Source organism: Pantherophis guttatus, chromosome 7 (genome assembly GCF_059756535.1).
Source record: "Pantherophis guttatus breed Tessera chromosome 7, ASM5975653v1, whole genome shotgun sequence".
Classification (NCBI taxonomy): domain Eukaryota; kingdom Metazoa; phylum Chordata; class Lepidosauria; order Squamata; family Colubridae; genus Pantherophis; species Pantherophis guttatus.
The window spans coordinates 46,391,167-46,404,250 of NC_142069.1; the positions used below are offsets into that span (position 1 = coordinate 46,391,167).

General features: G+C 34.0%; 2 protein-coding genes across 4 annotated transcripts in view; both read right to left on the reverse strand.

Annotated features, from left to right (window-relative positions):
* TPH2 (tryptophan hydroxylase 2) overlaps nucleotides 1-1,116 on the reverse strand; it is an 84,924-nt gene extending 83,808 nt beyond the window's left edge. Inside the window, exon 1 of one of the 2 annotated variants that reach the window (XM_034402993.3) lies at nucleotides 952-1,116. In XM_034402993.3, the coding sequence (XP_034258884.1) occupies nucleotides 952-1,056 (105 nt within the window). In that variant the 5' untranslated portion in view covers nucleotides 1,057-1,116. Of the gene's footprint in view, nucleotides 1-938 lie in introns of both variants that reach the window. The other variant, XM_034402994.3, reaches the window with a different exon arrangement.
* Nucleotides 1,117-3,241: 2,125 nt separating this feature from the next.
* TBC1D15 (TBC1 domain family member 15) overlaps nucleotides 3,242-13,084 on the reverse strand; it is a 37,053-nt gene continuing 27,210 nt past the window's right edge. For both annotated transcript variants that reach the window (XM_034402992.3, XM_087874091.1), the window contains exons 12-17: nucleotides 12,594-12,694; nucleotides 10,657-10,756; nucleotides 9,724-9,821; nucleotides 6,293-6,409; nucleotides 5,310-5,396; nucleotides 3,242-4,574 (exon numbers count right to left, since the gene is read on the reverse strand). In XM_034402992.3, coding sequence (XP_034258883.1) covers nucleotides 4,371-4,574; nucleotides 5,310-5,396; nucleotides 6,293-6,409; nucleotides 9,724-9,821; nucleotides 10,657-10,756; nucleotides 12,594-12,694 — 707 coding nt within the window. In that variant the 3' untranslated portion in view covers nucleotides 3,242-4,370. The remainder of the gene's footprint in view (nucleotides 4,575-5,309; nucleotides 5,397-6,292; nucleotides 6,410-9,723; nucleotides 9,822-10,656; nucleotides 10,757-12,593; nucleotides 12,695-13,084) is intronic.

Here is a 13,084-nt window from a genome sequence, read left to right on the forward strand (position 1 = left end):
GCTGTTCTAGGAAACATCATCACCATCACCCATCCTAGAGACAGACAGAAATGGATAGAGAAAGATGGATGGAAGTATAAACACACAGAGAGAAATAACTTTGTGACACTAACGCCTTGCTCAGAGAGCAAGAACCATCTTCTTAATCTTAAATTATTTGAGGAAACATTGTAAAATGTGTAGAATTTAAATATTTATTTCGGTTAAACATTTTAAAGTTATAACAAAGGCTGTGTATAACAGTAAGGTAGATTTTTTTGTTTCTTCTGCATGTCTACTTTTATGTATAAAACTAAGCCCAAAGACATATGATTGAATTTTCAAGAAAAGTTTTATTATCTTTTTAATAGAGGGCCAGATCATAACATTGTTTATATCTAATTATTAATATTATTTGTTGTAGTAATAGTAATATACTATGTATTCCCATAGTTTGAAATATTATAACCTTCTGTTTGGATTTTAAATGACAGCCACAATGACTGCCATCCCTGTGTTTATGATTTCAGCAATGCATTCAATCTTTTTTTTAATCTTATATGTAAATTCAACTGCTTTCCCTGGGAGAAAATCTTACTAATTCAAATGTACTTATATATATATATAAGTTGCTGTAGGTGGCTAGAAAATTTGGACTTAAAAAACATTCAAGGCAGAGAAAGTAAGACTGAATTAACTTCCACCATTAGGAACATTCATCACAAAAGTGAAGGCTACAATCAAATGAAAGTTTTGTCTCAAAAAATGTCTTCTATATAAAAAAAGATAATTTGTAATGAGACAGTTGTGTTGCAGAGAGAAAGGGGTGATTCCTAAGCTTTTTCTGAGCAAGCAAACAAATAAATTTGTTCAGTAAAAGGCCCCAAAGAACAGTCATCTGGAAATGCCTGAACATTTCTAAAACAATCTGACAAGATAATGGTTTGGTATCTTTAAACGCTTGATACTTACAGTTACATTCCTGGATAATGGGTACTCTTGAGGCACAGCTGAGTCCAGTGAAAGGCCCCGTCGCGCCCAGTATTTGCTGGAGAACATCATCATTGCTGGCTGCATGGTGGGAGCCCTACTGTGTTTTCTCTGTTCGGAGCAGAAGGAAACAGGCTTGCAATGCTGCCCGCAGGGAGCTGTCCAGCTGTTCAGCACTCTGATGCTGAACAAGAAACACTTCAAGCGCCTCTCACCTCCCCCAGCAAGGGTTTATATACGCCTCGTGAAGAACTGATGAAAGACTGATGTGGATTGTCACATGAAAGTGGCAGAGAAGCACACTTCTTTCTTGACTCCTCTTTTGTCTTCCTATACAACAACTAGCAATTTCTGTTTGCTTCGTCGGACTTGTACTATTTTTTAAAAGTACTATACTTTTATCAGTAGACTTCAGAAACGGTTTAGCACTTTCTCTAAGAAAGCCATTCGAACATTTGCATGGCACTCCATTAAAGATTGATACTCAAACCAAGATGGGCAGCTTGATGTTTCAGTTAACAAGAAATGCACTTTTCATGTCACTGAATAAACATTACATTTTTAAAAAGAATAAAGAGAATTCGACACTTTTCCCAGGAGTGTTTTAATATTGTCAGAAGCCTTCACGCTATAATCCAATGAGTGTGATTACAGAATTAAAAGTATTATAAAGACGTTTTAGTGAGTTACCATTCCTCCTTTACCTACTTTGAATATATAAATGAGGCAACTGTGTGAAAGATTGAGATTAGCAATTGACATTAGACCAAAGGCATCCTTCTATTACTTATTGAAGTATCATATATAAAAATAAATTTTACTTAGTGAATAAATTCTAAAGTGTAGAGATTGTGCAAATGTTTAAATATTATAGTTGTATTATCTAATCCCAGGAAATAAGAATCTAATTAGGCAATTCTACTTAAGAGTCATGGATGTGTTCCTTAACCAAATACAGGTGAGGCTAAATTCCCAGAACTTTGGCACATGATTTAGATGTAGGTTTCTAGAATTCTAACAATTCATTATAGGACAGATACCATAATGTTCATTACTTCATTAAAGTCTGACTCCTATGTCTATTGAAGAGCTAATCTGGTTGCATGAGGATGCCTGTGGTTGCATCTACTGTAAATGGTGGGACTACCTTCCTTAACAGTCTCCTCTGATTCTACCTGGCTGACTTAAGTTAGACAGACTTTATGCATGTCAGATATTTATTAAATAAGTATTATCACTGGGGCTATCATGTTACAATTACTCAAGTTGTTTTCAATGCCAAATCAGTTTGACTATTTTTATGAGACATATACAACATGGTTTTGATAATGAAGTTGTCATGTAAGATAAGTAAAATGGAAAAAATCAGAATTCCTACAATGTGCATAAATATCCTAATTACGCTTTCCAGATTTCCACATTGCATGTTGCAAGTATTAAGGAAATCATCTCTGTGTGGGGGGGGGGGGGGAGATTCCATGTCAGCTTTGCGTTCATTTTGGAATCAGCATTAGAAAAAATCCTGCAATTGTATTAACATGATAATGTAAAAGCTAAAGAGAACAAAAAGGGCAAGATAATCCAAAAATTATTTCCTGTAAGCAGGAAATGAAAGCCTAGAGGTAGGCTTAGAGGTATTTTGTTATTAACTGATAAAAGATAAGAATTCCAAACAAATTAAAGCCAAGGACTACAGAGATCTCACCTTCTGATATCTGTGTTAATAACTTGCCATTTCATCAGTTCTCTCACATTAATGCAACAATTTGCTTTATCTTTTGAGCAACTAAAATAATGAGCATATTTCTTTACTCTCAATAAGTTCTTTTTCAGAATGTATATACAAGAAATTGAATCTTTTGGAGACAGATTGCATTTGATAATTGGGAATGACTTAATATTTCCTTCCCTTTTTCCTACAGCTACCCTGCTACCTTTAATCATATTGGAAAAAGCAAGCCAGATTTTCTATTGCCAGAACATGGATTAGGATGTCATTATGAAAAATGGATTTCTAGATCCTGACAAATGTTATGAGGATCACATTTGTGTTTTCAAGCTTATCTTCAGAAAACCATAATTCAACTGTTTATTTACGAATACAACTCCAGTGATGCCTTTAGGACAAAGAATTTAATTTTTTCTATCACTAGCCTGTTCATTTTATAACCAAAGTGTTATGCCATAAAAGAACTAAATGCCTCTCATGAAACATTGGAAATTTAGGAATTCTTTTTTCAGTTTTCAGCTAAATATGTCTTAATTAAAAATCTTTAAGTAAACTTTGCATTTTATTTCATAATATGTACAATATCTTCAAATAGAAACAAATACATGAAATTATATTTCACATTACTGTAAAACATCAAATAATCGCATAATATAATCTTATATTTTTCTCATATGCATGTAATGGTCTACCTTAGGAAACTCCAGATTTTGTTGTGTTACCAAAGGGAGCTTAGGCGGAACCAAAGGAAGGAAATTAAAATTTCATCTTTATTTTTATGTTTTCAAAAAGTTTAGTCTAATATAAAGGCAATTTAGATTGGTTATTATTAAACAGAAATACTACTATTCAGCAAAGATAAACATTATTAGTTAAATGAGCAAGAAACCCTTGCTAAGAATATTAAGTTGAGAACCAGAATATATTCAGACATTTATCCTTATTTAGAAAAATGATTTTCAAAAATAGTTAGGCTTGAACTGTATATTAAAATCTGGACAAAATTGTCTGAATTACCAACCAAAGTTGTTTTAGTCAAAAATAGAGTTATCCTTTAATATTCATACATGTGAAAGTCTGAATGCATAAGTATGTATGCATAAGAAAGGTGTGAAATGTAAAAATGCAATCCTAGATTATGCTAAACTCAGGATCAGACTTCACAAATGTAAATTTTCATTCTGAATCTACATTCAGTCCGCACAAATACTTAGTGTTTTTGTAAACATTAGAAAAAGAACACAATCCTTTCATTTACAAAGCTATGTTGTGGAAGTTTCCAACTTAACTTAGGAAATAATATAGAAGAGTTGTTAACACTTTAATGATATCCAAAAACTATCCACGCCCAGGTATTTTCAAAGTACAAGGAATAGATCCCTTATTTCATGTCATTCACACTGCCTGATTCTCATCTCACTGAAGACAAAAAAAAGCACTTTCATACAAATGTATTAAGGAATGTTACTGGAAAAACGGAAGGCTATTTTGGTAAAAGAAACTATAAAAATAATGTCATGTAAAGCTTTGATGCAGAAGTATTACAGTACATGATTTATTTCCCAATTCATTAAAGCTTAGTCGACACAAACTCAAAATATCAACCCAAATGCCTGAAACAAAACAGTTGTAATTAACTGCCTGTTAAACAATACAACCAATTACACAAGCATTAGTTTGTGGAGTCTATGTGTATCACTTGTTGAATTCTTTCATTTCTTTTGTTGGCAGCAGCAACAGGCAAAGAGATGTTTGGATATGCTGATGCAAGGCAACTCATCCCATCAACAGCCTCATCTTCTCCAGCATCTGAATCTGGTGTTGTCATAGCACTATTTTCTAATCCCAAAATTTCACAAATTGCTTGAGGTAATTCCTTTGAAGAAAAGAAAAGACAAAAGTTCTTTTTGATTGCTAAGATGTTATTCCTCTCGATTTATACCCTGCTTTGAAACAAACCAAAAACACCAGACTTCCTAATGCAGAACTAAATTAAATGAAATAAACATGACTTATAATTGTAGGTATATGAAGTATCAAATTATACAATTTATTGTTTGATAGGAAAAAGTGAGTAGCAAGTAGCCCTAAAAAAGCAACAAAATACAATAGCCAGGAGTCACAATACTGCAACAGAACTTATTATTTTCCTAGGATGGGGAAATGCTGCACGTTAATATGGCTTACTGCTTTTCTTTAATCTTGTCTCACGTGTGCACACAACCTTGAAGTTAACGAAAAAAGGAGGGAAAAAGGTTCAGTCTCAAGGAATTCCGCAACCCATTATGTTTTCCTAATAGAGGAAATGCAAAATCTGAAAGTAAGATTTATTTATTTGTTTGTATAATTTTATTTTTCACATTTTTAAACCACTCATCTCTCCCTTAGAGGGACTCTGGATAGTGTATAACAAAATGTTGCAATATAAAAATGATATTTTTTTTTAAGACAGAGGGAGTTGCCATAGGAAAAGTAGCAGCAAGATAGGCAATCACTCTGTGTATTCTATATTTCCAAACACTGTTGTCCACCTTTTGAAGTTGGAACAGTTAAGTTGGAACAACGCATGATTTCTTCATAGAATGCTTATAAAATACATTTCACTATTTACCTTGCAATTCATCATCTGCATAGAAACAGCTTCTGCTTTGCAAAGTACATCATCCACGTCCATTTTCATAGACAATTCATTGATATGCTGATATAAAATAAAGCAAAAAAGATCAGCTTCAAAAAAGCTGAAGTGTGTTATTTTTAATTTATATCTAAGTTTCAGAATGTTGATACCTTCTTTAGCACCTTTATTAAAAGTTATTGCTATCTTGCTTAATAGTTTTTCACCACTAGAATTAAAATTTAGTTCTCTATAGTTGTATTTGAAAAACACTAGCTTTTCCTAAATGATCTATTTTAAAATTGAAGGAGCATTTTAGATACATTGAGAATATGGTAACAATGTGACATTCTTATTATTTATCCAATCTTTCTTTTCACTGGAAATATAAATTATTTTAAATTTAGAAATATCTTTTGGATAAAGTATGGTACATAAATTACACACCGATTGGATTTAGAATTCTTGTTACAGTTATTTTAAGGTGGCTAGTTCTTTTTGCTAGGCCACAGCCAACAAGCTGCATATTGAGATTGGACAACATATGGCTTGCTATTTTTCTGTGAACTAATACACTGAAATAGACTTGAGTGTTTTACTTGTATTATAACCATGGGTGACTTTATTATTCCATAGCTTAACTTCATTCAGCAAAGAACTTTCTATTTCACCTTGATGACTCTGTCCTAGAGCAATGCACATAAGAAGCTTTGTGGTTGCTTCAGAACAAGAAAGAAACTCTACTACATGCTTTATAAATCAAATAACCATCATTCTGCATATGAATAATCTGATCTATAAAATCTCTTTATAAATAATTCAACATTGAACATCTTTCATCACAGAAAAACTATGGCTGACTACTTACATTCATTAACCCTCTCTCACTTCTTATTCTAGAATGAAATGCTATTCATTTTGCAAATCCAAAAAAGAAAGATTAGAAAAATAGTCTCAATTTAATTCAATTTAACAGATACCTTAAGTATTTCATTAAAGCCATAATGTTTCTCCATTATTTGTTGTTTTTCAGATTCCAGAATAGCACAGCATATAAGAAGGTGAAAATTCTGACAAGGCAAATCTGTCCACATCACCTGGTAAAACATTCAAGTTGCTGATAAATAAAAGAAAAGACTCTGGCCATTTTAATAAAAGAATATTAAGAAGGGCAAACATACAAATCTTTTAAATAAAATTAAATGCAATTCATTTTAAATAAAGCTCACTGCTTTAGTTCATCTCTTACATTTTCTTTAACAGCTGTGTGCGCCTGTATTTGATATTTCAGTTGAATCATCATTCAGTTTACAAGTCAGTTAAGACTGATTATATCTATAATATCCAGTCACCAAATTATTATTTTTTCTGGAGAGATAATCACATCAGGAGAAAAATAGTTGGCTAACTTTTAATTATTGATTTCATTAAAGGCTATGACTATTTCAATGTTAGTAGTTCTAATGAAACCCTTATCTATATAATTTATGAGCAGAGTATTGTATTTTGTCTGTATAGTTCACTTCTTATTACAGCTTTTTCTAAAAGCCCTGACAAGAAAAAAGGCAGAGCAATCAATATGCTGTTAGCATCAGCCATCTACAACTAGCATTAGGTATCTCTAATGAGACTTAAAAATTATTACATGGGAATACATGTTATAGAAAGTCAGGGAACAAAAACAAAAATTGGCATAAGAGGGTAAGTAACATACTGTAGACAGCCAGGAAACAAAACTACTTCAGCATGGCTAAGAAAGAATCTATATATTCTTTAGTAGAATGGGAAAAAAACGGACAAGAATTCTGATAATGTAAAAAACAAGTGTCTAGAACCGTGATGGCGAACCTATGGCACACGTGCCACAGGTGGCACACGGAGCCATATTAGTGGGCACGCCAGCTCAGCTCTGGGGCGCATGCGCGCACCAGCCAGCTGATTTTCGGGCCTTCTGGGCCCACCAGAAGTAGGGAAACAGGCTGTTTCCTGCCTCTGGAGGGCCTGGGGGGGTGGGGAAGGCCCGTTTTTCTTTCTTACCTGGCTCCAGATCCTCTCTGTGTATCTGGGAACGGCGAAAACAGCCTTTCCCACTCCCTTGGAAGCCCTACGGAGGCTCAAAGGGCCCATTTCCCCACTCCCGGTGGGACAGGAAGTGACATTTTTTTCTGTCCCCAGCCTCCAGAGACTCCTAGAGAGGCTCCTACAGACTCCTAGAGAGGTTCTGGAGGCTGGGGACAGCAAAAAATGTCACTTCCTGTCCCACCGGGAATTGGGAAATGGGCCTTTTCAGCCTCCGTAGGGCCTCCAAGGGAGTGGGAAAGGCTGTTTTCGCCGTTCCCAGATACACAGAGAGGATCTGGAATCAGGTAAGAAAGAAAAATGGGCCTACCAGGCCATCATGTGCCAGGAGCGGGGGGGGAGGGGGGAAGGGGTTGCGCACACATGCACGTGGGTACGTGCACGCACGACCCTCCCCCACCCCCTCTCCTGGCACATGATGGCAAAAAGGTTAGCCATCACTGGTCTAGAAATTAAATGCTTTCATTAATATTTCTCATGTTTGCTCCTGACATTTATCATCTCAATAGTCTTTGTCTATTTTTATATAGTTTTTTTACAAATGGGACATTATCTCATCTCTTGCAAAAAGTACAGAAGATGGGAAGAAAATATTTATTTGTTTATAGTGTAGGGTAGTAGGGTACATTATTTAATAAATGAATAAATTTTAAAAATTCTCTTTTTACGACCCTGTAATCCCTTAATTCAGGGTAGAGTTGGGGTGGCTGGAGGGAGCTGAGTGTTTACTAGCTGGATGCCCTTCCTGATGCCATGTGGAATTTGCAGCAGATAGTTTTTCTTTGAGCCCTAAGAGAGAGACATCTGCCACTACCTAGGATTGAGCTCTCAACCTTCCAAGTGGGAGGTGAGTATCTTCACCACTAGGCCACCACATTGCTTGTAATAAATGAATAAATATTGAATAAAAAAAATCTAATAAAAAGTAACACTGTTGGTTTCCAACCAGTATGGTAGAGGTTCTCCTTATGCTGCCAATAATGGAGTGCTAAAAAACAGGTTTGAGACCTGAGTGCCACACAAGGGGGGGAGCGCCCGTTCCTGCAACAGCTCCTGCCCACCTAGCAGTTCAAAAGCATGCAAAAATGTGAGTAGATTAATAACTACCAATTCAGTGGGAAGGTAACAGCATTCCGTGCATCTTTGACATATAGCCATGCTGGTCACATGACCACAGAAAATGTCTTCGGACAATGCTGGCTCCCTCAGTCAAGTACCAAAGATGAGCACCACGCCCTAGAGTCAGACATGACTGGACAGAGAAAACTACCTTTACCTTGCTCATTTTGATACGTACTAAAAATTTCAGATATGAACTATTCGATAAGCTGAACTTCAATCAATGGTGCAGCCCTCCCCAATATAGATAACTTTAATTATCAAACTTATCTATCCATCTTTCTCATAGAAGGGCTGTGGACAGTAATAATATTTTAGAGTATGTTACAGTTTTCAAAAGGCATTTTTCTACCTTAGATAGATCTCATATAAAATTCTATATCTAGTGCTCAGCAGTATGATTCAAAAGAAGGCAATGAAAGAACATGGGCATGACCTAAATTTGATGCGTGATACCTTGAACACCAGATATCAGATCTAAGGATAAATGGCTATAGCCATCTATATATATGTAACTTAGATTGTTCCAGAAAACATGATTCTTTCCAGGATCTGTCCTTCAACTAGATAACAATGTTATAATTTCCATTTTATGTGATTAAAAAAACTAAAATTTTGATTCTGCAGGGTAATATAATTTTGGCTTTGAAAAGTGTTTTGATCTCAATGTATGCATAAATCTTATTTGTTTTCTTTACAAAACTTAACAGTATCTATATCTATATGTTTTAGTTTATTCATTTTTAATGATAACATTATTTTTCATATAAAAAAGGTCTAAGTCACCATTTTGAGAAAAAATAAAGGCAAACCCTTCTACCAGGATTGTTACTTTCTGGCACCAGGGATACAAAAAATTTAGCCTGACAGCATGTTTTTATGTCTTTCATATCAAAGATTTTGGCTTTTTCAGTTTGTTTATTTTTGCTGTTTGAGTATATATAAGAAAGGATAATGTTAAGGAGCAAAAATTGTAGATACCTAACTTTTCCCTTTAAAATTCCAGATCCATACAAAAATGAATCCAGATCCATCTGCTTTTAGAGATATTGATGTATCATGCTGGTGTGGCTAAAGAACATTATGCATACTTCATTAGGTAATTTTTTAAAATTGTATTCCGTGCTTTTAACAAATATTCAGTATGTTATTAAAAACTTGAACATTCTTGTTGAGCATCATAAGTTAAATGTTGCCATAAAACACATCTTACCTCCCATAAGCGAAGAATATCTTGAAAACTAAATTCTCTTTTAAATCTTATTAGAAGCCATCGGAAACAAAAATAAAGATAGCCTGAATCTTGAGATTCTAAAGAAATAGGGGAAAATACATCCATAAGTCCTCTTAGGAGGTTATTTTAACTTCACAATAAAAGACAACTAGAAAGAAATTCTTGGGTGAAATAATCAAGCTATGAATAAACATGGTATCGTATTTTTCACTCCATAAGATGCATCGGACCATAAGACGCACCTAGGTTTAGAGGAGGAAAACAAGACAAAAAAATATCAGGCAGAGCCTGAGAGGACCACAGATAGGTGTCCTCTCATCTGCCACCTCTGCCTATTGACTTCTGCACTGCGGAAAAGAGACAGAAGAGGCAGGCAATGACGAAGACAGAAGAGGCAGGGTTCAGCACTATAAAAGGACCCCACTGCCATGGCCCAGCTACTATTCACCAAAGGAGCGGCACCATTTCCACACACTTTTGGGAGGGGGAATGCGTCTTATGGAGCAAAAAAATCGGTAATTTATATAATACTGCCATAACTGTTTCATTGTTAGTTCAGGACAAAAACAGTAATATCCAAAGTTATATCTAAAGTTATTTTAACTATAAATACAAATAGAATAAAACAAAACAGTCATCTGAAGCATATTTAATTCTAGGGCATAAAGATTGCTTTTTAGGATTAGAGATGTGTGGACCAGGATGGCTTGCTCTATAAACCACTCTATTTGTCAATAAATATAAATTTAACACTCTACAAATCATGGTTAAAAAAACTTGGGTCAAAATTATGCATAAAGAAAGTTGCTATCTAAAACCAAAGACTCTTGAAAACTAAGAAAATAATTGATGCAAGAAAATGGTTTAAAGAAATATCTAGAATAACTATTTTTTAAAAAAAAGTCTACATACCCAAATAGTTGCAGAATCCACTATCTAATAAGCGAAGTAAAGTGCTCAGTTGAATTAACTGTGTCTTCATGCCTTGCATTTGCTCTTCAAAATTTTGATGCTTGATGATAAACAGATTTTATGTGAGTACTCAGAACCTTAAACATATTTAAGTTTAGATCTAATTCTAGTCTTAATTGCTTGTTTATCTATTACATTTATACAGCCACATCTCATAATAAAGCAACTCTATGTGGCTTATATTAAAAAAATAATAATATCCAAATGTCAAAAACTAATTAAATGGCATCAACAACGTTATTAGAAACAAGATAGTAGAGATAACTGATGTTAAAAGCAATGCAACAATCTCATCAAATTGCTATTTCCTTGAGATTCCCACATCTGCTGACACAACCATGTTTTGAGAGAAAACATCGAAAGGCTGTCAAGGATGAAGTTAATCTCTCAATTGATATCATAATGTAATTCAACAGAAACATAAATGGAAACTATGATAAGTGTAGCTACCTCCATCTGTTTCTAAACAGATTGCACTATATGTGCCAGGCAGAATGGGAAACTCATCAGTCAACTCACCACAGCCAACTCGCCGTGGGACATCTCATTGCAGGACAATTCAACACTTCAATTTAATTAAAATAACTAAAAAATTATTTTAATTTGTGTCATTACATTTCATTTTGTTCCTCCTTTGGCATCCTTTCTTTAATTATTCTATTCCACTATTTCTTTGATATTAGTGTAACTCTTCTCCCACAGCGAGTTAGCCATGGGAAAGTGTCCCACAGCAAATTGATCGTGGCAAATTAGCCATAGCAATGTGGCAAGTTGATGTGGTGAGTTGGCTATGGTGAGTTGGCTGAGGCAAGTTGGCTGTGGTGAGTTGTCATAGACCTGTCCAGATGTATTCACATATGGCTGTCCATGTATGTGAATTCACTGAAGTTATATACATGTACACAAAATGACAGCTGTATTCTGAAAATAATTGGGATAAATAACATTAACTGATTACAGATGTTAGTATTATTACATAATAATAATCGATAAATAATTATCTGCATTATAATGAACACAGAATTCCACTGTGTATGCTGAATTGCTGGCTTTAAATGAAAACGAAGATGATGTATGTGCATTCTCTGTCTGTCTGTCTCTTCCCCCCTCCTCTCTCTCTCTCACACACACACACATACACACAGAGATATATATAGCTATACCTATACATAGATGAAACCTACCCAAAGTTCATTTACATTTATGAATGAACGAACCTTGTATGAGTTTCACTCTTTTCAGCAGAAAGAACAATATAAAGGAATTCTCAAAATAAATTGTATCCTCCTTCCTGTTATAGTTTAGCATTAATCAAGCTACAGTTATACTAGTCATACTGCAGTATATCTTAGGTCAAAATCCTTGTGAACAAGCATTCAACACATTACTATGTCTGATTTCAGATACTCTAAGCATTTTACTCTATTATTCAGCCACAGAGACCCAGGACAGCTTACAAATGTTTGGCAAAATCCAAGAATTGCCATCCACTAGTTTATCATTTAAATGACACCTGGGAAAATAGCTCAGGAGGGAAGAGAACAAAAAAAATTGGCAATAGTTCTTAGACTTAAATATAAATATAACAATGATCAACTACAATGGAAAGTACAACCAGATTCAAGTTACTAATTGAAGTGACAAATTATATGTGCCGACTCCTTTAAAAAAGCCATTTTTGCTTTTTGACTATATAAGTACAATTCAGAATATTTTATCTGTTTCTGACTTCATGTAGCAATTTTAAGACTTTATGTCTGAATATACTAAGTAAGAAATATATGGTAATATGAAGAATCAGAGCAGGTGACATAAGGAAATAATATTTTTCAGTCTTAACTTAATAGAATAATAATATAGAAGATGAAAATATTTACCATTTGATCCATGTACAATGCGAAGCACCAGAAAGCATCCACTTCATTCTCCATCACATATAAAATAGGTGAAAGTAAGTCACTCATTCCTTGAACATATCCTTAAAAGAAAAGGAAAAATGAATTGTTGAACATTTCTCTTTTCTCAGTGACAAATTCTGGAATTAAGAAGAAATGCTTAGAAAATATAACATTGATACATACATACATACATAGACACACAGATAAACAGACACAAATCAAGATATAGAAATAAATACAATTTAAAACTTACGATACTTTTTAATAAGTACTTTATAAAGTATTAAAAGTAAATATGCCTAATAGCACTAGACCTCCTTCATGACAGGTTACAGTATGAATATACTATAGATATATTCTGCATTTTAAAATGTTACCTAATATAATTTACTTTTTCTTATTCCTCTCTTAATTAAAATTTTAAAATTGAATACATCAAACTGTCTTTGAATAATTTCAAGAAATAAGAC